Consider the following 25,022-nt stretch of genomic DNA (forward strand, 5'->3'; position numbering starts at 1 on the left):
AATTTTCCTATTAAATTATAATTCTGACTTGCGATCTCCCACTGGTTTGTTTTCAAACTAGTACAGTGGAAAATAGACAGTTAATGCCTATAATGTAAAGCCTTCCAGGAGGCTGCTCTGCAGAAGCTCTGATGAGCCAGTGTCCCTTCATGCCAACAGTAAAGCTATTCATTTGGGAAGTTGAATGGAGCCCGAGCAAACTCCAAAAATCCCTTTATCTCTGAATTCTAGCAAAGCTGTAGTCCAGCACTTCCTCTTCAGCGCCTTCTCTGTCAAAGCAGACAAGCAGCACAGAGCCAAGGGCTCCTGGGACTTTTGGGAAATGCTGATGCACATTCAAGCCTGTTGGGGGACTGGTGCATAAGGACTGCACCTGCACAGCTTCTGGTGGATGTCAGCTGGAGGTTTCCACAGACAACAACAGCTGTCAAGGCACTCAGCGTTCTCTTGACTCGCAGAGGCAGAGACACAGTTGAGGAGAGTCCATGCCAGGGCTCAGCCTTACCTAAGTGAGCCATGGATTCTTCCAGCGCTTTCACAGCTGTGGCATAAACCCCGGGGTCCTTTGAGTTTAGGTTGTTTGTTATTCCTTCAACCAAACAGATGATCACTGGGTTTAAGGCATCTTTCAGGATGCCTAGGATTTCAGCCAGCATGTCCAGCGTCTTCTGCTTCAGTTTTTTATGTGTATCACCAATTCTCAGGACAAAATAATCAAAAATCTGTGAAGAGAACAAACAACATGAAAGCTGGATTAAAATGTCCTTGTTTGAGGAAGGGATGTAGAAATGAGCACTCAGCAATGTAAAAGATGAAGGTGATCCTTCCTGTCAGGTCAGCACTTGCTTGCACAATTTCCCTGTTTTCCTGTGGGCCACTCACTGGAATGGTTGCGTGACCTCATGCTGGTTTAAAGATTTTCATATATTTTTAAGAGGCTTGGGTGGGGACAGAATAATTCCTATGGTGTTTCTCTCCACATTTCAGTCATTAAATTAATCCCATTTATTGATGCAAAACAGTATCTTTGCTTTAGATATATGGAACCAGATATTTACAATGCCCGTTTTTCTACACAGTTGCCTCAAGTTCTGAGGGCAGTTACGATTTTGCCAAAACTGTGGCTGGAGGAGATCCAGGTTTTGTTCCGTCTGTCTCAGAACCTGTGTCTGGAGAAGTGCAGGGCTCTGATCAACTCTTCCAGGATCCAGACCAATTGTCTACCTAGCAGGTAGACTTCTGAAATTTAATGTGCTGGACCGCTCTCATTAGAGCAGGTTCAGTCCCTTGACAGCCACATTATCAGGCACCATTTTCTGGACAAAGGGAAAAAGCAGCTACTGGGAGGAGAAGGAAGAGATCTGTCCCTAGCCATTTTCCTCCTTTTCCAAAGAGAAAAAAAGGCCCCCCAAGAAGGGTGAGCACCATCTTTACCAAGAGGAATAGGGATGACGATGGAAATGAGTAGCCGGAGTTGTGCCTGTGCAAGACAAGTCGGAGTTTACAGAAGTATCCTTTAAAAAAAAATCGGTTTAAACCAACCCAGCCTGATACTTCTCTTCCCCATCCAAACCCATTTTTTTGTCTAGAGAATAATTGCCACGCTTTCAGTGGCTGGATTCCCTTCACTTAACCCAAGTGGGAGTAGGAGACAGCAGAAGTTACACCAGCAGAAAACTCTGTCCTCATCTGATGAACAGCATCAATAGGCACCTGCCAGACAAATACATCTGGACCGAAAGAACTTGTCCTGAAGCGTGGACCTGAATTAAATATTTCAGGGTAAGAGGCACCAGCCTGTCCCACACAGCCAGGATGCAGTGCCAAGACACACTGAATTAACTTTCCTGCTACAGGCTTGGGAAAGGAGCTAAAGGAAAGGAACAATGAAGACACCCTACATACTTGGACAGTGTTAGTGGAGACGAGCTGGGGGCTGCTTTTGCACAGGTCTAGGAGGAGTGCCACTCCTTCCATCCATGTCTTAAACTCCTTGGCTTCCAGGAGATTGTACAGCTTCTGGAGCGGCTCCGTTTCTTCCACAGCCGGAGGTAACGTGACCTGGGCTTTTGGATGGTGTAGGAGGCATTCATCAGAGGTAGACTTCACCCTGGAAAATAAAACCAAATTAGGACCTGTTGGTGATCATACCTTCAGTTAATTGTGAGCAGAACATCTTGGGGAGGTGTCCTAATGATGTGATTTCAAGCTAGAAAATCCTGATCTGAAAAATAACGTGAGACCTCATGACAATCATTACAGGAGACAATCTGCAAGCAACATTCTGACCAGTGCTTACTCAGGAAAACCAAGGATGAGATGCATCTCACTTATCTCCAGACAGCTTCCCGGGTACACATCACACTGCTTTGTGAGGAAAGAGAGACGCTACTTCCAAGTTTAAATGCCTCATCATATGGAAGGTGTGTGCCTTATTATAAGGAAACTCATCCCTTTGGAGAAGTGTCTCTACACCAGGCATGACAATCTGGAAAAGCAGCTCAGATACATCTGGACTGATGAATAGGGGCATATCTGAAGGATCCAGAAAATCCGTAACAGGGATAAAAACAGAAGCCAGACATCCCAGCACTACGCTCACATGATTGCTTCCCTAGAGACTAGATCCACAGCTTAACAAACCCACTGGGAACAACTCTTGGATCAGCCTGTCTCTTCCATGGGCATGGGAAGATCCTGACTACGCTACTGAGGCATGTGGTCACTCTCCTGCCAGCGCTGAGCATGACAGAGCTCTAAATAAATCCCCTCTGTTATCAGAGGACAACAGGTACAAGTAGCTCTCCCACTGGCAGGAAGAGACAGCAAGGACCAAATTCCTGTCTCAAATGCTGATTGCAGCACAGGGGGAAATAAACCAAACATGCTGTCCATCAAGCAAACAGTATGAAGGACAGGAATGTCAAGACAAAACGTCCACATTGAGACACCTGTTGACCAAAGTTGCTCAGGAACTGGCTTGCTACTTACTACTCATCTTGGTACTGTCTGAGGGTAAGAAAACCATGACTGAGGCAGGCCAAACCACATACATAAGAAGTGCTATTTTGGGGAACGGCATCTTGCTTCTAGACTGGGACTTCTCATCAAAACACCCATCTGAAAAAGACTGCACTCAGATCAAAAAAGCCCTGATTGAATTTACTTGTCCCAAGTCAGGCAGCAGAGACATGGCCCTCTCACAGCCTCCACAGCACTGTCCTTGCCACTGCACTGGATCTTCTGAGCTGCAACCAATGGGTGTCTTTTTGTCACTCATTTTTTGTGGAAACCACTCCAGAGAAGTTGTGTTCAGCATAATGTAGAAGTAGACATTTATTATCATAGAGCATTTGTAGGGAAAGGAAACAATCTCTGGCACAGGTCATCACCAGAAAGATTTTCCTGAGGAAGAGACATGTAAAGCTTGTCATGTGCTTTGTCACATCTAACTAAAGTGCTCAGTACCATTTACTAGAAGGCAATGTGGCCTGGGACTTCTTCGAGCCATCGCTCCTCTTCTTCACAGGCTTCTTGACAGATGGGCGTTCACCCTTCTGGATTTCCATCTCCTACAAAGGCATAAAGAAACCCCATGAATCTTTAGAATGTAGAATAGGATATTACCTATTTAAAACACAAGTTATAACCAGGATCGTTGCTACCAAGGCTTGGGCAAACATTTCCTGACTTACAGAAGGAAACAGGCCAGAGATTCAGTGATGCCAACTCTTTCCTTTCAATAAGCCAAGGCAGGATATGGGTGCTACCATACTGAGCAGCAGTCTAAAATCATAAATTTGTTAGTCTTGAGCATAAATGGAAATAATGCAAACTGGTACGGAATGAGAAATCCTACGCCGTTTGCAATTTTAGGAGGCAGCACCTCACACCCAGCCACGAGTCTGGCCACAAAGGCTGGCACTTTTCCATGGGAAACAAAACTCAGCCCCACCATTTGTAGATATCAGTTAAGAAGCGGCATCTGGTACTCCAAGTAGAGCCAGAGTCTTAGTTGCTGGCAGCTTTGGTCTGGGAGAAATCCTGCACTGTTTGCAATTTTAAGAAGCAGCAACCCACTCCTGGCCGCAAGCCAATGGACCAGCCACAGGTGCCTGGCCAGGAATGCTGGCCCTTTTCTATGGGAAAAAAAATGTACCCCACAGTTTCTTGATGTCAGTTTGGAGGTGGCATCTGGCACTCCAAGGGCAGCCAGAGTCCTAGTTGCTGGAAGCTTTGGTCTGGGAGAAATCCTATGATACTTGCCATTACGGAGGTGGCACACTACTGTCAGCCATGTGTGACTGGATGCAAACGGTGGCCATTTTCCGTAGGAAAAAACATCATTCCCCAAGTGTCTTGGGGTCAAGGGAGAGGTGGTGTCAGAGGCTCAAAAAGCATCCACCGTCCTTGTTCCTGGAAACTTAGGTCTAAGAGAACTCCTGCACCATCCACAATTTTGGAGGTGCCCACCTACTGTCAGGCACGTGACTAAACCTAACCCTAACCCTAACCCTGACCCAACCCTAACTCTAACCCAAGCACAAACCCAAACCTAACCCTAACCTTAACCCTAATGGCAGCCAATAAATCCTAACCCTAAGCCTAATGCTAACCCTAAACCCTAACCCTAGATCTTTGGTCTGGGAGAAATCCTGAGACGTTCGAAATTTAGGAGGTGGCACCCGCTGTTGGCCACATGCGACCATACATGAACCATGGGAATTTTCCATCGGAAGAAACGTCGTTCCCCCACTATTTTGGAATCAGTTGATAGGTGGCGTCTGGGGCTCCAAGCAAAGGCACAGTCCCACCTGGTGGAAGCTTTTATCTGGGAGAAATCCTGCGACGTTCGCAATTTTTGAGACAGCAACTCACTGCCATCCACAGGAGTATAACCCTAACCCTAAAACTAACGCTAACCCCCGAAACCTAACCCTAACCTTAACCCATTACATTAACCCTAACCCTAAACCTAACCTTAACATTTTCGTAACCCTTACCTTAACGCTAACCCTAACCCAAACACTAACCTTAATGGCGGCCAATTAACCCTAAGCCTAACGCTAGCCCTAACCTTAAACCATAACCCTAACCCTAACTCTTTGCTCTGGGAGAAATCCTGCAACGTTTGCCATTTTTGTGGTGGCAACCCACTGTGAGCAACATTAGACTAACCCGAACACAAACAATAACCCTAATGGCTCCCAAAAAACCACATCCCTAACCCTAGCCCTAACCCTCTGGTATGGGAGAATTCGTGCGCTGTTTGCCATTTTGGAGGCGGCACCCCACCGCCCTCCACATGCGACTGGATGCAAACGGTGGCCATTTTTCATGGGAAAAAAACCTCATTCTCCCAGTCTCTTGGGGTCAAGTGAGAGGTGGCATCTGAGGCTCCAAAGGCAGCCAGAATCCTAGTTTCTGGCAGCAGTGGTCTGGGAGAAATCCTGTGCTGTTTGCCATTTTGGAGGCGGCACCCCACTGTCGGCCACATGTGACTGGACATGAATGGTGGCCATTTTCCATGGGAAAAATAACTCATCCCCCCCCAGTATCTTGGGTGAGGTCAGAGGTGGTGTCTGGGGCTCCAAAGGCAGCCACCATCCTAGCTGCTGGCAGCTTTGGTCTGGGAGAAATCCTGCAACGTTCTCGATTTTAGATGGTGGCATTCCACTCTCAGCGACATGCACCTGGACATGAATGGTGGCCATTTTCCATGGGAAAAAAACCCTCAGCCTCTCAGTGTCTTGAAAGCAGGTCAGAGGTGGTGTCTTGGGTACAAGGGGAGACAGAGTCCTTGTTGATGGCAGCTTTGTTCTTGGAGAAATCCTGCGACCTTCACAATTTTAGCCAGCAGCACACCACTGTCGGCCACATGCGACTGGATGTGAATGGTGGCCCTTTTCCATGGGAAAAAAACCTAATTCCCTCAGTATCTCAGGGTCAGAGGGGGTGTCTGGGTCTCTAAGGGCAGCCAGAGTCCTAGTTGCTGGCAGCTTTGGTCTGGGAGAAATCCCGCGATGTTCGTGATTTTAGGAGGCAGCACCCCTTCTCGGCCACAGGCTGCTCCTCATATCATGCTTTTCAATTTTATTGTTTTCACTTTGGTCCAGAATTTTCTCTTTTTTTTTTAAGCATTTCATCAATTTCTTCTCCTGTCTTTTCGTTTGACTTCATTCCCTGATTTCGGGATTTATGTTATTAAAATTTTGGCAAGTTTCGGTCCTTTTCACTGCACCTCATTTCATCCCAATCCATTTGGTTGTAGTCACCCATTTCCAATTTTCTTTTTTGAAAATTGCATTTTGTTTTTATCATATCTCCTTTCCATGGTGTTTGTTATACTTTCTTCACTGATTTCAAGATTTCCTTTCATGAAAGGAAATTCTTCATTTCATTTCATGAATTGACATCTCGCCATTTCAATGAGTATTAATTCAGAAAGGTTCAGGCCATTTCCTGCACTTCAGGTCATCCCATTCCATTCCATTATATGGCTTTCACTTCACTTTGGAATTTTTGGGGTTTTTTCTTAGGATTTCATTTAATCAATTTCATCTTCTCTTTATTTGTTTCATTTCCTGATTTCGGGATTTCAATGAGTATGACTTTGGCAAGGCTCTATCCTTTTCACTGCACCTCATTTCATCCCAATCCATTTCATTGTAGTCACTCCATTTCCAAATTTTCTTTTTTTTTTTTTTTTACCTGAATTTGATGTCATCATATCTCCTTTCCAGTGTGTTTGTTTCCCTTTCTCCCCTGATTTCAAGATTTTATTTCCTTTCATTTCATGGCCGAAACTTGCGAAATTATACTTATTGAAATCCTGAATTCAGGGAATGAAGTCAAACAAAGAGACAGGAGAAGAAATTGATGAAAGGAAATGCTAAAAAAAAAAAAAAAGAGAAAATTCTGAAACGAAATGAAAACAGTAACATGGCATGGGATGACATGAAGTGCAGGGAAATGGACTGAACCTTGTGTCCTGGGTTGCAGTGTATTCTATTACCCTCCCCATCAGCCGTTGAAACCAGGTGGGGCAGTGTTTCCTTGCCTCCTCCCCCCAGACTATCTTGCTGTTAATGGCCCATCATTGTCCTGCCACCTGACTCAGAGATAACTCCCTCTGGACTATCCTCTGTTAATGAGCCTAATCAACACTTGGCCTCATGACTCATTACCCCATTGTGAGATGCTCCACGCAGAGGGAGGAACCAAGCATCCCATCGTGGATATAAGCTGAGGCTGAACACCAGAGACAAGGTCTTTCCACTGGATTTCCAGAGGACAGGAGCTACACAGCCACCACTGGACCTGAGGAAGAGCAGACCCTTTTTTTCTACAGGATCACTGCTTCAGAGGACTGCAGCCACCATTCTACCAGACTGCTACCACCACCCTGACTAACAGGGACTCAGGTTGTATCTTGACTCTGTCAGTTTGAACCAGTGTTTTCTTTTAGTTTTTTTTTTCTTTCCTTTTCTTTAACTTCCCCATTAAATTGTTATTCTGACTTGGTGCCTCCCACTGGTTTGTTTTCAAACTAGTACACCTTGCCAAATTAATCCTCATTGAAATCACAAGATTTCATTTTCTTTCATGAAAGGAAATAAAATCTCGAAGTCAGAAAACAAACTGAAATAAACTGACTGGGGTGGACTTCACAATGAAATGAAATTCAGTTTAAAGAACTAAAAGAAAATTCTGAAATGAAGTGATTGTAATCAAATGTAGTGAGGTAACATGAAGTGTCCCTTGGCATGCCTTTTATAGTTGCAGTGTCCCTGGAGGTCCAGGCTTTATGGTATGCAATCACTTACAAGTACTTAACATAGGACTGACATAAGTATTAGTAGCTAAAGGCACACAACCCAGATTAGTATGAAAATAGGTACTTTGGTGTCATCTCCGGCCCAGCTGATTCCATAGAAAGCAGAGCAGCTTAAGCAGGAAAGAGTAAGAATTTCCTCTCTAGATATCCTTATGCTCTGGTGGGACATCAGGGGACATCAGGGACAGAAGCAGAGTTCACATCCTATTAGGAAGAGGAGGGCTCCAGAAGCAGCGATCTGGATAGGAGAAGGATCCACAACTTGGTGTGACTTGTGAGCAAGAGCTGCCTTGGGCACTTAATTCCAAAAGAGGTTGAGACTTACGCAACCCCAACAGAATTGAGACTCATTTTATTTCGTAATCTTAAAACATGGCCCTCAGTGCTGCATTTCCAGCTGTCCAGATTGCATGACACTTTGGTTAACAAGATGTGTATTGTAGATCCAGTGCTTTAGGCTCCCATGTCTCCCATGCAATGTTACTGAATCCCCAGCTCCCTGCTGTAGATATGGCCATGAAAAAGTGAGCTCAAGAGTTAGCTCACAGGTGGTCACTTTTTCAAACAGCATCAATTTCAAGAAATTTTATCTAAATGTAACAGGAAAACCTAAATTACTATAATTTTTTAAAAGAAAAATTACCCTGTCCTCTCTTTTACCTCCCCTTTTCATTCCTGGATTGCTCTCTAAGAATTACAGTAACATGCAAATAAATCACTTCAGTTACAGGTCTATCATTCAATCCTAAATTCTTCAAGAAGCCTAAGTATTCCACTTAGTATAAGGTAATGTAGCAAATGGAATATAATGGCCATTAGAAACAGGATAACAGTGTGAGTGGAGGGTCACCTGCTTACAGTTATCTTGGTCAGATTACATCAGAGTCAGCTGTACAGGAGATCTGCTGGCTCTTTCCACCTGAAAGAAAGACCAGAAGAAACAGCTCAAGCACCAAGCAGCTGGCAAACACAAATGTTCACGTTTCTTAGACTGAGATGAGTTGGTTTGATCATCTCCTATAGATTAAAATGCAGCAAAGCCCATAAAAGCTCCCTCCTGTGCTCTGGCTGCACCCCTCAGTCTGGTTTTCCCTGGCCTGACCCTCTCCCATAGAATCACAGAATGGTTTGGGTTGCAAGGGACTGTAAAGATCATCCAGTTCCAACTCCGCTGTCATGGGCAGTGACACCTTCCACTAGACCGGGTTGCTCAGAGCCCCATCCAACCTGACCATGAACACTTCCAGGGAAGGGGCATCCACAGCTTCTTTTGGGAAACCTGTTCCAGTGCCTCACCACCCTCACAGTGAAGGATTTCTTCCCAACATCTAATCCAAATCTAATCTAAATTCTGTGAGTTTAAAGCCATTCACCATTCACCCTTGTCCTATCACTACATGCCTTTGTAAAAAGTCCTTCTTCTGCTCTCTTGTGGGCACCCTTTAGGTACTGGAAGGTGCTATAAGGTCTCCCTAGAGCCTTCTCTTCTCCAGGCTGAACATCTCCAACTCTCTCAGCCTGTCTTCACAGGAGAGATACCGTAGCCCTTCTCTGAACCTGCTCCAACACTTCACTTCCTTCTTTTATTGGCACCCTAGAGTTCGGTATCCAGCAGCCGATCCTGGAAAGCCAGGGAGGATTTCCATTCTGCTGGGGAATTTACCTTCCAGTGCTTCTTCACTGATGATTCTACCTTTTAAACTGTTTTTTTCCCGTTCCGTATCCACATAATCACCACTTCCCTCCACTCCTTACCCCTGCGGTACCCCAGCTCTCCGGCTCTGCCCTTTGTTTACCCTCGTCTTGCGTGAGTAAGCAGCTCAGCTACACGGCTTGTTCCCAGTCTCCCTGGGGCGGTGCTTGCCCCGCCGGCGCCGCGCCCCAGCCATTCCCGGCGAGTGGAGGAGGCTCTCCCGCTCCAGCCGGCCGGTGTGTACGCGGGAACAACGCGGGGAACAAGGCGGGGAAGAAGGCGGCTCTGCCCGGCCGGGTTTCCGTGCGGGGCCGCTCCGCCCCGGAGCGCCGGGACACGGGGCTGGGCTGCGGGCGGGAGCCGCGGGAGAGAGCGACAGCCTTACACGGGTCCGTCACAGCCCACGGCACTTCAAGGGTCAGTCTTCACCCTCCCTTCCCACCCTCGACCTCCCCTCTTTCCACACTCCCTTTAAGCCGCCAAGAAATAAGGTTCTCCTCCCCTAGAAAAATGTTTTGGCGGCAGGGTTGCACTTAAAGCATTATGTAAGTTAGCATTCATTCACTTCCCCCCCCCCACCACCCCGGGGGGGGGAGGGGTGTGTGCGCCCCTTTTATGGGGGAAAAAATTAGATCTGCGGGGTACAAAGTCCCTAAGAGGCACAAAGGCGTTGGAGGTGGGACTTGGTAAGACAGGGCCACATCTGCACCTGGCCTTTGAAGAGTCCAGTTTGTGGGATGTCAGCAGCTCCAGCCTGGACTTCAGTACTTGAGAACTCGAGCACGAAGTGTTTTGCTTTTGCAGATACCCAGCAGTGCCCGAGTCTGGCTGGGCTGACTGGCCAGCATCCACTCTGGGCTACATGGCATAGGTGTTGTCAGGTAGGCAGGCTTCTAGCTCAGACCTAGCTAAAAACACTGCAGTGTCATAAAATGGAGCAGTGAACTGTTGCTGTGTTTAATTCCGTGACTTATGGCTGGGAGCGTTCACGCAGGTCATGGATCAGTCCATCAGATCTCTGCCCGAGGGTGAATGAGGCGTCTCTTCCTCTTAATTGACAACAGGCTAATTTTGGCCTCCTCCAGCTTCCTTGTGAAGCTGTGTCATTATGCAAGAACTTTCAGAAGCTAAGTGAGGTGGTGAAAGAAAGGAACCAGAGGGTAGGGCAAGAAGGGCCTCCATAATGCTCTCTTAAGGATGGTTTCTGGGTTGAACACATAAATAGAATATGGAAGCAGCCCAGAGCAGATCTCCTTCCTTCCCTCCCTTGGCCCCACACAAAGCATCTCCCAATCCCTCATTAGGCTGAGACATGTCTTTGATTTAGAGAATCTTGAACATTATCCACTCAGTTGGAAGAGCTATAAGGGAAGAGGAGGTTCTCAGAATGCCTCCTGTCCAAAATAACCAGTGTTCCACTGTCAGTGGGTATGATTGTGAAAAAAGGGTTTGGTGTTGCATTGTGAAGAAAACAGAGCTGCCTGTAGCTGTTTTACTTGACAGATTAATGTGCTAAATGAAGACATAGCTGGCTTTCTCTCTGGAAGGAGCTGGGTAGGGAGAAAATTTGAAATATAACCTGCATGCAGGTTTCTGTTTTGGCACTCCCTTGGTGTCTCGTCTTTATGGATTCAGTAATCAGGTGCATGTTTTTCTAGATGCACTGCATGGAGTGTGTAATTCAGTCTCCTGCTTCCAGTCTAAATGCCTTTCATGCAGCTCAGCCTGTGTGACAGCTGTTCTTCCTGGTTTGGGTTGGGACTATCTTGTGTAAGGATACTCAGTAGATAAGCAATTGATCTGGGATGTATGTGCAGGTGAGCCCTAGGATGCTACTGCCATGCTGGAAGTCAATGGAACAGCTCCCTCACCAAGAGCCTCCCACAAGAATGGTTTCAGGAAGGCTACCAGCTACTTTTCTACCTTCTTGACTTGGTAAGTCTTCATTGCATCGCAGGTTCAACAGTACAAAGTTTTGTCAGCCATACTAGTGAGCAAAATTTTCACATTTTTCTCCTCCACCACCAAGAGCAAACTCAAATTCATTCAGATCTAAAGCCTATTTCAAATAAACACAAACATCTTGATTCCTGCAAAGTCTGGAGCAGGTTTCTGATTTCACTCAAAAGCTGGGCAGATTTTATCTCTCTTTGTATTATATTTATGGTCCTTTTGTCACTGGGCATTTGCAGCTTGTTATCTTTTGATTGCTTTTTTAAAATGCATGTGCAAAAAAAAATACTTGCAAAAGGAAACATCTCTGTTATAATTTGTTCCATTTGGCTCCACATATTCAGGAATCTGTTTCCATACTTTTTTAATAATTCGTTAATAAAAAATGTGCCGAGATTTGGTCCCGGATGTGCAGGAGTGGTAACTATGCCACTCCCCCTCAGGCTGGCCACTGTTACTCATCTTTCCTGACTTCAGGCTACCAAACCATTACCACTGTTTTATGCCTGACAACTGTTTCACAGGCATGACAGCACTGATGAGCTTTATAAAAAGGTGAGAGCTTTAAAAAGAGCTGTACGGAGCTCTGCTTGTGACCCTAGGAGTTGCAGTCTGCATGCTGCTTCTCCACTCAGGAATTCGCTGCTTCCTGAAGAATCTCTGTCTCATCTGTGAAAGCTGGCTTCCTGTAACTTAAAAACTTTACTGTCATTCTTAAGATTCCTTTCCTGTTATCACTTTGATCTTTTCCAGGTGAGAGCTTAAATCCTGACTGCTTCTAAATTATCCTACAAGCACAAAAAAAAAAAAGACATTGTGTCCCTGGGCTAAATTCACTTTGTGAAAAACACAGTCCAAAACTACAGCAAAGAGGGAAGGGAAACTAACAGGAAGGAGACTTTTTTTCCCCGGGGTGGCTTCTAGTATAGACCAGGCAGTTCTCACATGACAAGTTTCAAAGCATAAGGAAAACATGGGCTCAGGATGTGAGGTAAGAATACCTAAGTGGTGACTGTGACTGCCCACAGGTGGTTTGTGCAGCTTTGAACGAGTGCCTCTGCTGGAAAACAACAGTAGCAAAAACTTGCAAAAAAAACCAACCCAAAAAACAAAAATCAAACCCAAAAGCCGCCAAACCTCCAAATCTTCACTGTCCTCACTGAAACCCTATTTCCTTAGGATCTGAAAGACAGGTTGTTGGTCCTCTTCTGAGGCCCAGCTGAGGCTCCTTCTGCCTTCATGATGCCCTGTGAGACACAGAGCAGAGCTGGGCTGAGCGGGGCTGGCTCATGGACCAGTGCCCAGTGCTGGGGGCCTTACTGGCACAACCAGCCCAGCTGGCTGCTGGGCAGGGAAAGGAGCAGGCTGGCTCTGCTCAACAGGGACACACTCAAAACAGTGCTAGAGGCTAAAAACAGCTGAGCTGGGGCCAGGAGCTGGGGTCTGGGGCTGAGGCACGCTCTCTCTGCCTATCCAGTTTACTCCTGTCCTCCACAGAATAGCCCAGAGCATGTTTTAGTCTCTATTTTCTGGGTTTTTTTGTCTTTATTTTCCTTTCCTTCTGGGGACTGCTCTCTTGTTACCTTTACACTATAATTAGAGGAATCGCATCTGTCTTTGTGTGTTTGCATCTCATCATATATCTGATGGGATATCAAAACAAACAAATAATACAAACAGGAAGAGGATCATTACACCAAAACCAGTGTTGGCTTTTATGGTCCTACTGCTCTGTCAGGTCATTAAATGCCTTATTGCCTTATGCTTTTCTCCATCAATGATGGGAACTGTCACGGTGCCCACTTGCCTTATAAGATGCTTCCTGATTTTAAGAAGAAATATACCTACATTTGAGTTAAGCATCCTGGCAACTTAAGGGAGAGGCTGAGGGGGCAGGGTGCATTCGTTAATCATCTGATGAATTAAATAGTTTCTTTTTTAGATCTTAACTGGCCAGAGGGGCCCCATGACAAAAATTGTGTTTATACTGCACAACTTTTTATGAGCACAAATGCATATATTATGATGGCTTAAAGCCCAGGCAAAAGCTTGGAGCTTTATTTTTGTTTCAGTAAGTAGATTTGATCTAATCAGATAGCAGCAATACACATTTTCACAATAGCAGTTGGCCTTTATCTGACCAGTCTAAGAACAAAAGCTTACTGTTTTGCAATATATCTTTCAAGATGTTTCTTATGGCCTAAACAAATATTACAAACTCCTTGTCAGTAGGCTTTTTGTTAGATTAAAAGAAAAAGGATGCTCTTTGAAGGTCTTTGGAGTTTTTTTCTGAGAAATTTTACCAAGCACCAAATACAAATAGTCCTTCGCAGTCAGTGAGTATCACCAGCCTCTGGGAAAGCTACTCATGATTTTTGCCACGAGTGAGAATAACATGAATGATATTAGGGCTTCAGGCAGTGATATTTTGTACTGCACTTTCTCCAAGAAGTAGGAATGATCCTCATTTCCCTACAGAGTTGCGACCTGGGAATATAAAGAGAAGACTGCACAAGGGAGACACATTTGGATGGCTGGAAGGTGCCCAAGATCTGAAGACTGAGGTCAAGACACATTTGTCTATTCAGGTGAATTTCAGTGGGGTTTAAGCAGCAATTGCACAGCAACTGCAGGTGTTGGGGAGGTCCATATGAAGAATGTGGCCCCAAGCAGGGGAGTCTGCATGGAGCACTTCTCTCCGAGTCTAATGCAGGACAAAGTAGCCATGGACATTTTCCTTCAAACTTTAGCCAAGGAAAGGAGGGGTCTCTGACACTGTGACCCAGTTAGACCATTAAAGGAAGTGGAATATCTGAGAACTTTGCCTTCCTCAGTCTGAGAACCTTCAGCCTGGTTCTCACTCAAGGAAAGGGTTTTAACCACAAGGCACGTAAGTGTGTTAGGTAACAGGACATCTCTCCTGCACAAACGTGGCTGTGCACATGAGAGCTGTGAGGATTTTCAGCAAGGGCAAGTGTAGGGTCCTGCACATGGGGAGGAATAACCCCAAGTACCAGCACAGGCTGGGGCTGACCTACTAAAGAGCAGTTCTGCTTATAAGGACCTGGGAGTCTTGGTGGGTGACAAGCTGACCATGAGCCAGCAGTGCCCTCACAGACAGGAGGGCCAATGGTATCCTGAGGCACATCAGCCCTATCTGCCAGCAAGTTCTATGTGTGTTTTGTTGTACCTTAACAGCTCAGCTTTGTCCTGTGAGCATGGCTGGGTGGTATCAGGCTGTTGTATCTACCATAACTCCTTTCCCAGGGCTGTTCCATGCACTTTATGGCCATATACAATATGACCTTATACAATATGGCCATGGCCAAAGATCAGCTACAGGGGTAAAAGAAGATCAGTTATTTTAACTTAAATGCTATCAGGACATGAACATTTTCCTAACATTTGTTATCAAAAGTAAAATTTGTTATCAAAAGTATCTGTGTTTGAAAGAGGAAGGAGGAGAGAAGAAAGAAAGGATTTCTTTGACTTTGCTAGAGTTCTTGTTCTAGAACTTGTGGCCTGAATCAAGAAAAATTTTAAAACCTGAGAGTCCTCCTAGTTGAGATTATCTATACTGAGTCAGGCTTAACCTTAAACTAAGCAAAAATGTCCTTACCCAAAAGTTCTGTATTGAGTTTGTGTAGGTTTTGATAGGAGTGGGGGCTACAGGGGTGGCTTCTGAGAAACTGCCAGAAGGCTATCCTATGTCCAGCAGAGGCAATGCCTGCCAGCTCCAGAATAGATGTGCCCCTGGCTAAGGCCAAGACAATTAGGAATAACAGTAACACCTCTGTGATAACATATTTAAGAAGGAGGAAAAAGGCATTGTGCAGATGTAATTGCAACCAGAGAAGAGCAGAATGAGAATGTGTGAGAGGAACAGACACCAAGGTCAGTGCAGAAGGAGGGGGAGAGGGTGCTCCAGGCATCAGAGCTGAGATTCCCCTGCAGCAGATCATGGTGAGGCAGCTGTGCCCCACAGCCCATGGAGGTCCACTATGGAGCAGAGATCCACCTGCAGCCCCTGGGGGAGCCCACACTGGAGCAGATCCGTGTCCAAAGGAGGCTGTGACCCTGTGAGAAGGCTTCTCTGGAGCAGACTCCTGGTAGGATCTGTGGACCTAAGGAGAGAGGAGCCAATGCTAGAGCAGGTTTACTGGCAGGGCTTGTGACCCCGCAGTGGGCCTGTGCTGGAGCAGCCTGTTCCTGAAGGATTGTACCCTGTGGAACCAGCTCATGCTGGGGCAGTTTGTGAAGAACTGCAGCCTGTGGAAAGGACTCACATTGGAGAAGTTTGTGGAGAACTGTCTCCCATGAGAGACATCCCCTGCTGGAGCAGGGGAAGCATGTGAGGAGTCCTCCTGAGGAGGAAGGAGTGGCAGAAACAACCTGTGGTGAACTGACCACAACCCTCATTCCCTGTCCTCCTGTGTCACTGGGCAGAGGAGGAGGTACAGAATTTGGGGTAAAGTTAAACCCAGGATGGAGGGAGGAGTGGGGTCAAGTGTTTTACAATTTTGTATTTATTTCTCATTACCCCACTCTGATTTGATTGGTAATAAATTAAACTAATTTCCCCAAGCTGAGTCTGTTTTGCCTATGACAGTAATCAGTGAGTAATCTCTCCCAGCCTTTATCTTGACCCATGAGCCTTTCATTACATTTTATGTCCTGTCCAGCTGAGGAGGGGATTGATAGAGCAGCTGTGGTGGGCACCTGGCATCCAGGGCCAGTCCACCACAGGTTCCAGACTCCTCCTGATCTTTGTTTCCCTTCCCAGTGGCTCTTTCATGCCCGTGTGCTTTGTACCCGCAGCTGATTTCTTTATTGATATTTTTATGAGTGCTGCATTTTGCCAGTTCCTGGCAGGAAGATCTGGGTTAACTAATTAGGAAGAGTAATTCAGGTTAGATGAATACAAAACAGTCTCTTTTCAGTTAGCTAGACTCTGGACATACATGTAAAGAAGTTGGCTTAAATATATTTCCGAAACAGTCACAACAAAAGTTGTAAACTGATGATGAAAGCAGTGTGCACATCAAATTCTAAGTTAAATCTGTGATTTTATACACAAACTCATCTCACTTTAGAGAACAATAATAAGGGACAATTAAGACAGTGTTTGTCTCTTCAGTGCCTAATATTTTGGGGTATAGAGGGAGAAAAGACTTTCAGCTATATACTGGTTTTACAGGCAAGAAATACACCCTGAAGCTGCTGAATCCTCTCTTTCTTTTTCCTTTTCTCTGGGGACCTTTTGTGCTACCTGTGACAAGCAGTGGTGTTTCACAGAAAGACATCAGGGTAACAGCAACACTCGTGCAGGCATCAAGACAGCTCTCACATCTTGCTGTCCAAACAACAAGACCCTAAGCTATGGAGCTAAAGAGAAGAAAACCTTTCCAATTTGGCAGGAAGATTGACGTTTATCCCTTAATCCTTAATCCTAAAGCAGGTTTGCAGCAATTAGAGACGAGATTCTCACACAGCAAAAAATACTCCTACCTTTATTTTATATAAATATGTATATACACCCTATCCATCTGTGTTTCAGTGACCTGCAGAAAATGACACGGATGTTTTCATGAAAATTAGCATTAGTGAAAAATTTACTTTTTTTTATCATTTTTGGTGCAGATATGAAAATCTTACCAGCTTTACATCTGTCTTCATCTTTTTATCCACTCCTAAATGACTGGTATTCTTGGTCACAGGATTTTTTCTTTGTGGAATTGTTCCGAGCAGTCTCCTCATGTTGTGGGCACACAATTCCTCTGCCTGACTGAGTCACCATCAAGGAGGAATCTCCTTAGAAGGATATCATGGTCACTGCAATAGGTTATTAAAGGTATTTTTAAACTCTAAATCTTTGTGATGATAATATCAGACTGGTCTTCTCTAAAGGCTACCCAGAACCCCAAAACCCATGGCTGACAACTGAGGACCACTTAGACCTGCTGCTCATTTTCCTAAGCACACACAATTCCTATCTGTTCCCTCCCACTGACATTTGCTGGCTCATTTTTGACTTAGTTTTATGTGATGGAAGCACTGGAGGCAGCTGAGGAAAATAAGCATGCTGCTGAATGCTGCACAAAACCACTTCTGAGAATGAAATTTTCCTTTCAGGTCGCTCTCTTATAAAGCAACCCTTGAGCCCAAGCAAGGACAGAAGCAGAGGATGTAACCTACTCTTCATTTGTGTGACATCCAGTGCATTTTTGTTGGGGGTGTGGAAAGGGGAGTGGCAAGTGCTTTCTAAGTCTCCATGGGACAGTTGCTACTCAGGCACGATTAACAAAAAGAGACAGTCTGAGCCCTCCTTTTCAGCTTTACTGCAGGCCCTGCTTACTGACAGACCCTCTGGGTGTCCTAAGGCAAACACAGCTGTGCTGAGAGAGACAGGCACTGCTACAACATCCACTTTCAGGTATTGCCAATTCCCATCCTCTTTTGCTGTGCTAGTGAAGGTTTCTAGGTGGTTTGAAACCAGATTAGCAAAATCAGTTAAAAAACGGAGTACAATAGTGAAGGTCAGTTCCAGATGACTCAAAACCCTCCCACTTTTCCCCTTGCCTTTACTGCTTACCCCTTCTGACATCAGTGCAGTGGAAGGAAACAAAATCTCACACGCTGGGCTCTGGTTCTCTAAACTTCAGTGCCCCGGTTTTCAATAATGAATATTTTCAGTAGTTGACAGGATAAGAGGATACAGACTCAAGCTCCACCAGGGAGGTTCAGGTTGGACATCAGGAAATTTTTTTTCACTGAAAGGTTGTTTAAACATTGGAAGATGCAGCCCAGGGAGGTGGTGGAGTCACAATCCCTGGAAGTGTTCAAGAAACAACTGGGCTTGGCAATTAGAGCTATGGTTTAGTTGGCATGGTGGTGTTTGGTCGAAGGTTGGACTCCACAATCTTGGTGGTCTTTTCCAACCTTAAAGATTCTGTGACTCTGTGACTCTATGAATGAAGCATTTACACATCCCTTCATCTCCACATCCCTGCACAGACACGTAACTGAATGGGGTGATCCTCGTTTTTGTGGGAAGAATATCCTTCCCAAAAGGCTTTCCATGCTGATGTACAGTGGTAAAGGGTTGCATAAACTGCTACATGATGGGATTCTGAAAAATTACAAATCTTTGCTGTCCTCATGAGAGCATTAAGAGGCATTTCTTACTGCCAGCATCCCTCTCCTGCTCAGGGATTCAGGGGAGAAGGTAATAATTTATGCAGAAAGGGAGCAAAGAGTTTACAAGTGAAATCTTGCTTGTCACTAAACCAGAGCAGAGTTGGAGTGTAACAACTGCTAAAAGATTGTTAGATATTTTTTTAGCTTACAAGAATGTGGAAAAGCAGGTGAATGTAAAATAAAGATGTCTAAAAGTATTTCCCCATTTTCTTATATTCTTAAAAATAAAACTATATTTTAAAAATTAAACCCAACATTTTCTAGTTCTTGCACTCTAAACATTTCGAGCTTTTTCTAGCTGTTTATTGTACACATGTCCATTAAATATTGACTTTCAAGGTATTTTCTCTTTGTCACTGCTTTTGATTATGCTGTGATTTTGCCCAAACTTTAAAAGCAGCCAGTCATCTGGGATGAAAATGTAAAAGTCTGAAAGATAAATGTAATTTAAAACTCTTTGTGCTAAACACCTTATATCATGGTGTCAAGAAGAACCAATATAATAGTTACCAAATATTAAAAGGGTAACTTGGTGTTTCCTTTTCATGGTTCAAGCAAATAGAAAAGTAAAAAAGTAAACAAGATCTTGAATGACCTGCTGTATGTTTAATTGTGTCTTTTTTAGTAACCTACAATATTTTGTAGTCACAACAAACATTATATAGGTTACTGCTTATAATGTTCCCTTTGAAAGTGCATGCTAGGTAAAAAAAGAGGTTAGTAAATACAATTATTTTGTATTATGAAATTATTATGAAATGAAATTATTCCCCATAGGAGAAGTTAAAATTTCTTTAGGGTTTTTTTAAAGTACAGTATACAGACAACCCCTTTAGGGCTAATAAATTGCTCTGTTCTTTACTATGCTCAATAAAAGAGAATTTTGATACTGCCTGCAATTTGCTTTCCTTTGCAGCACATCCTGAATTCCTTAGGGAGACAAAACATGAATGAAGTTTGAATGCCAGGACTTCAGAAATCAGCTCTTGTCCTATATCCCTAATCTCCTTTCCTTCCAAGGATCAGAGCTTGTCTCAAGTACATGAGATTGTCTTAAAAATGACAAGATCAGTATTTTAAGTTGTGAGCTATGTGGGTTTCCCACTTAGTGTTTGAGCCTCTAGAGTGAAAATTTGCAGACTCACTCCAGCTGTCAGAGCTGCTACAAGGTTTTAATATAATCAGATGACTTGGAGAACATCACCAAAAATGTTTGATACAGTAGGATCATGTCAGTTATGAGACTGGATTGTGCTGTAATGTCCTACATTTTATGGAGCAGATAGTTTCTAAAAATTGGCTGGCTCTTTCCTCTGGTATTAACAATGGGAATGTCATAGTGACTTCTACAGACATATTTTCTAATTTCCCAGGAACCCCTTTGCATGGCAGCAATAAGCATAATTTAAATTTAATTTAATTTAATAGTGCAATATTCTGCACAGGGTTTTATACTTGCCCCTTCAAGAGGCATTGTGTTCAAACCAGAACAGTAATCGTTCAAAGCCCCACTTTTTTCATCTCTGAAGTAGATTTACTTTGCAGACATTAGATGGCCCCTAGGGGTTTGGTTCTACAAGGATTCACACTTACCAATTTTTAAGCAGATTGTGCTGGAGGACATAAAAATTCTTCTACTGGGTCATCATTTCATTTCAATAAATGCTTGTCTAAAAGCAGAACCAGATGATTGCAATCTTAGAAGGTTGGGAGTTTTTTCAAACTACACTACACAAATAACCACTTTAGGGCTACTAATTTGCTCTGTTCTTTACCATGCTCAATAAAAAAGACCTTCCTTGATTTGGAGAGGTTTTTGTCTCAGATAAGAAGGGCGACAGACAGACAGATGGCATAATGCAAGGGAAATACAGAGCGGGAAGAAATGGATTCATCAGCAAGCTACATAAATTGTGATATGCACCTTTTGTGTCACTGAGGAATTTACAGTTTGGGAAATGTAGTTTTTTGTAAAGCATGAAATCTTGCAGCACAGTTTCAGGCTACTGCGCTTTTTTTGTTTGTTTTGTTGTTGTTGTTGTTTTCTTGGTGGTTTTTGTTGTTGTTTTGTTTTTTGTTCCATCACTGTTAGCCTTGTTCCTGCCTATACTTTCAAAACTATTTTACAGCCGTTTCCAGAACAATTTCACATTGTCAGGTTAATCTGAGGCTCGAGGAGCCCCACAAGAGGTTCCCCTTCTTAAAAACTCATGGCTGTTAGGCACCTCTGTGTGACAACAATCTGAATTCCAAACAGGTGACTGCCCTGACAAGGAGAGCACTCGTGGAAGGAGTGGCATTTGCCTGCTCTGTTGAGATGACTAGGTGGCTGCACTTTACTTGGACAATCCAAACTGTTTTAGCCCTTTTGGAAAAACTAATTAAGGAGTTAAGCTAATACACCAGCATTACCAGTTCCATGGTGCAGATTAAATAGCTAGGCCAAGATTTTTACTCTTACTTGGTGGGGTTTTAAGGAACATAAAGGAGAGTTAATTTTTAGATCATAAGAGGTCCTCACATCTTTTTGGGATGCATGTTCTGACCAAACAGCCTGTCAGGTGATGCCTGTTAGATTCAGAGAATCCCAAATCACATTCTTAGTGTGACATTATTCCTCTATTCTACAGCTGTCAAAGATGTGCCCCACAACTCACTGCAAAGACAGCCAACTGCAGAACTAATTCTCACTACTGTCACTTTTTTTCACATAGGTTCATCATGTTGTGCCGTCAGCTCCTCCTTGTCTTTGGCCTGTCACTAGCTAGTGGAGTGTGTGCTTCTAGAATGTGCTACTCAGAAGCCCAAGTCGCCATGTATTTTTTCTGCAACCTCACAGATATTCCACCTGTGCCAAAGGATACAGTGAAGCTTTTACTAACTTACAACTATATCAGACAAGTGACTGCGACTTCGTTTCCACTGCTGGAGCACTTGCTGCTGTTGGAAATGGGAGCCCAGTTTGTCTGTCCTGTTACCATAGGACAAGGAGCGTTCAGGAACCTGCCAAACCTTCGTATCTTAGACTTGGGAAAAAATAAGATTCTTCAACTGGATCTCGATGCTTTTGTGGGCTTGCCAAGCCTGACTGTCCTCCGTCTGTTTCACAACTACCTTGGAGATTCCATCCTGGAAGAACGTTACTTTCAAGATTTGAGGTCATTAGAAGAATTGGATCTTTCAGCGAATGAAATCACAAAACTTCATCCTCATCCCTTATTTTATAATCTAACAGCCTTGAAAAGTGTGAACCTGAAATTTAACAAGATATCCAACTTTTGTCAAACCAATCTTACCAGCTTCCAAGGAAAACACTTTTTATTTTTTAACTTTGGTTCTAATCATTTGTACAAGACAGAAGATGTGGCCTGGGCCAAGTGCCCCAATCCTTTCAAAAACATTACATTTAGCTCACTAGACCTTAGTGACAATGGCTGGAGCACAGAGAGAGTCCAGTATCTCTGTACAGCCATTAAAGGGACTCAAATTGGTTCTTTAACATTTAGCTCTCATATAATGGGTTCGGGATTTGGCTTTGATAACTTAAAAAATCCAGATAATTCTACTTTTGCAGGACTAGGAAGAAGTAATCTTAGTTTCTTTGATATTTCAAACGGTTACATTTTCTCTCTCAATTCGTTAGTGTTTCAAAGTCTTGGTAATCTGGAAACGCTGAACCTTTTCAAAAACAAGATAAATCAAATCCAAAGGCAAGCATTTTTTGGCTTGGGCAACCTAAAAATTCTCAATCTCTCAAGTAATCTTTTGGGTGAGTTGTACGATTATACCTTTGAGGGTCTACGTAGTGTAATGTATATTGATTTACAGAAAAATCATATTGGGATGATTGGTGACAAATCGTTCATGCAATTAGTAAATCTGAAAATAATTGATCTCCGAGACAATGCCATTAAAAGACTCCCTTCCTTTCCACATCTGACCTCTGCCTTATTAGGTGACAATAAGCTAATGTCTGTGGATGACAGAGCAATAGCTGCAACACACCTTGATTTAGAAAGAAATTGGCTGGCAAACCTAGGTGACCTGTATATTCTTTTCCAAATTCCAGATCTACAGTATATCTTCTTAAAACAGAACCGGTTCTCTTACTGTGTGAAAAGTGCTAATGGTATAGGAAACAGTCAGTTAATATACATGGATCTAGGTGAAAATATGTTACAGCTGGTGTGGGAGAGAGATTTATGTTTGGATGTGTTTGGGGCACTGCCCAAACTTCAAGTTCTACATCTGAATAACAACTACCTTAGTGCTCTTCCACAGGAGATTTTTGGAGGTCTAACATCTCTTAAAGGACTTAACCTGGCTTCCAACCTGTTGTCTCATCTTTCTCCTGGGCTTTTCCCACAAAGCCTAACAAACCTAAACTTATCTGGAAACCAGCTGTTTTCCCCTGAGCCTGAGGTCTTTATGACTTTGAGTATTCTGGATATAACACATAATAATTATATCTGTGACTGTTCTTTAAAGAGCCTGCTGGTGTGGCTGAATGAAACCAGTGTAACCCTGGCTGGCTCCCCATCTGACAGGTACTGTGTGTACCCCCCTGCCTTTGAAGGGGTACCACTGTCACATCTGACATACGATGGTTGTGATGAGGACGAACTCCAGGAGACACTCAGATTCTCATTATTCATCTTCTTCTCTGTCACTCTTCTCATGTTTCTGGTGGCAGTCATCATTTTTACTCGCTGCCGGGGGATTTGTTTCATCTGGTATAAAACCATCACCAAAAGAGTGATAGACAGCCAACCACGAGTAGCAGATAAAAGTGAATACAAATATGATGCATATCTCTGCTACAGCAAAAATGACTTTGAATGGGTCCAGAATTCTTTGCTAAAGCACCTGGATTCACAGTATTTTGATAAAAACAGATTTACCTTGTGTTTTGAGGAAAGAGATTTCTTGCCTGGGGAAGAACATATCAACAATATTCGTGATGCCATTTGGAACAGCAGGAAAACAATTTGCATTGTGACCAGGCAGTTTCTCAAAGATGGGTGGTGTGTGGAAGCCTTTAATTTTGCCCGGAGCAGGTACTTCTGTGATCTGAAAGATGTCCTCATTATGGTAGTGGTTGGGTCACTTCCTCAGTATCAGCTGATGAAACACAAACCAATTCGAAACTTCTTACAGAGGAGTCAGTATTTGCAGTGGCCTGAAGATTATCAAGATGTAGACTGGTTTTTAGATAAACTTTCTTGCCAGATTTTGAAGGACAAAAAAGTGCAAAGGAAAACCACTGGTGTAGAGCTGCAGACTGTAGCAACTGTCTCACACTGATGCTGTGAGTGCCTGGCAAATATCACATTTCCAACTGTGCCATGGCAGGAATAAACAGAAATTGGCTTCGTCTTTCCTTGAGAGGACATGCAGAATGATAACTGTTTCAGTGTAAATCCTACAGAACATCCAGACAAAGCAACCAGCAAATATATGAAACTGCAATTGTTTTGTGGACTACAACATGCATTTTCAGAAGAATTGAATGAATAACAGATGCTTCACATTTTGGGTGTATCTTCAGGCATTTTAGTCCTGATTTTTGGAGTACTGCTTACTTAATGATCTGTTTCAGCTAGAGAAGGATACTCATGATTGTTTTTTCAGAGAGAGCCCATGGTACTGTCCAGGAGTGACCAAAAGTGCTCTCAGGCACTGCCAAGCCTGACCATTGTGGTTCCTGGACTGCCCACTCCTGTGCTTGCTGCACTGGTAACTTTTCATGCTCTGTTTCATGGTACAATCACTGTTTTGCACCTTTATGCTTTATATTGGTGAAAAACAGATTTCATTCGTTTTCTACTCAATAACCTCAGCTCAGTTGGAACATACAAACTTTGGACTTCATTCATGCCCTTCCTCTCCACAAATTCTCTGCTTGGTGGTCAAACTACAATCATTGCTCTACACCATTCGCTGCTGTTTCAGCTTTGGTGCTTTTTCACTTGAGCTGCCTCCTGCCCTGCAGAGAGGAACAGGTATTCCCTATGGATCTGAAGGAAGCCTGGGCTTGGAAAGCAAATAAGAAACTAGCTCAACAGCTGTGCAGGCTGTACCCTGGTGACAGGGCTTTTGTGTTCTGGGAGTGGGAAATACACTGGTACTTTGTCCTGTGTAATTTGGGTTGTCCTCAGCACACCCTGTGTTCTGATCAATTCTAAGGTGTTTTCCTGCTTCTACTGAAATGTTTTTCTAGAGCCATTAATGCCTGGTGCTCTCTTACTTCTCTGATTATTTTACCACTGTCTGCTCAGGTATGTGTCTTCAAGGGGTTGTTTACAGTCATTTTAATAAAAGTCTGACCCAGTGTTCACTGTT

At 43.8% G+C, this 25,022-nt stretch overlaps 2 protein-coding genes across 3 annotated transcripts; one reads left to right on the top strand and one right to left on the bottom strand.

Moving 5' to 3' along the window:
• Positions 1–2: 2 nt before the first annotated feature.
• LOC121675801 (TOG array regulator of axonemal microtubules protein 2-like) lies at positions 3–17,589 on the bottom strand. 2 transcript variants are annotated; one of them, XM_042051560.1, is made up of 5 exons: positions 17,139–17,589; positions 8,688–8,756; positions 3,469–3,572; positions 1,906–2,110; positions 3–722 (listed from the first exon to the last, which is right to left on the bottom strand). In XM_042051560.1, exons 3-5 carry the CDS (start codon positions 3,567–3,569, stop codon positions 273–275), a joined length of 756 nt encoding a protein of 251 aa, XP_041907494.1. In that variant the 5' UTR covers positions 3,570–3,572; positions 8,688–8,756; positions 17,139–17,589; the 3' UTR covers positions 3–272. The 2 variants fall into 2 exon arrangements, with proteins under 2 accessions (XP_041907494.1, XP_041907493.1); XM_042051559.1 differs by lacking the exons at positions 8,688–8,756; positions 17,139–17,589 and having other exon boundaries at positions 3,469–3,896.
• Positions 13,962–25,022, top strand: TLR5 (toll like receptor 5). The gene is made up of 2 exons (XM_042051555.1): positions 13,962–14,071; positions 21,395–25,022. The coding sequence occupies exon 2, from the start codon at positions 21,402–21,404 to the stop codon at positions 23,982–23,984; it is 2,583 nt and encodes an 860-aa protein (XP_041907489.1). The 5' UTR covers positions 13,962–14,071; positions 21,395–21,401; the 3' UTR covers positions 23,985–25,022.

Source organism: Corvus kubaryi, unplaced genomic scaffold, assembly GCF_017639235.1.
Source record: "Corvus kubaryi isolate FWS band 111438036 unplaced genomic scaffold, C.kubaryi_AGA036_p1.0 76, whole genome shotgun sequence".
Taxonomy (NCBI): Eukaryota; Metazoa; Chordata; class Aves; order Passeriformes; family Corvidae; genus Corvus; species Corvus kubaryi.

Coding starts and splice junctions, on each gene's coding strand:
- LOC121675801 (XM_042051560.1), bottom strand. CDS start 3,569: ATGGAAATCCAGAAGGGTGAACGCCCATCTGTCAAGAAGCCTGTGAAG. Junction 2,111..3,468: donor ACATTGCCTTCTAGTAAATG/GTACTGAGCACT, acceptor TTTATTTTCCAG/GGTGAAGTCTACCTCTGATG. Junction 723..1,905: donor TCTCCACTAACACTGTCCAA/GTATGTAGGGTG, acceptor TTCTCTTCACAG/ATTTTTGATTATTTTGTCCT.
- TLR5 (XM_042051555.1), top strand. CDS start 21,402: ATGTTGTGCCGTCAGCTCCTCCTTGTCTTTGGCCTGTCACTAGCTAGT.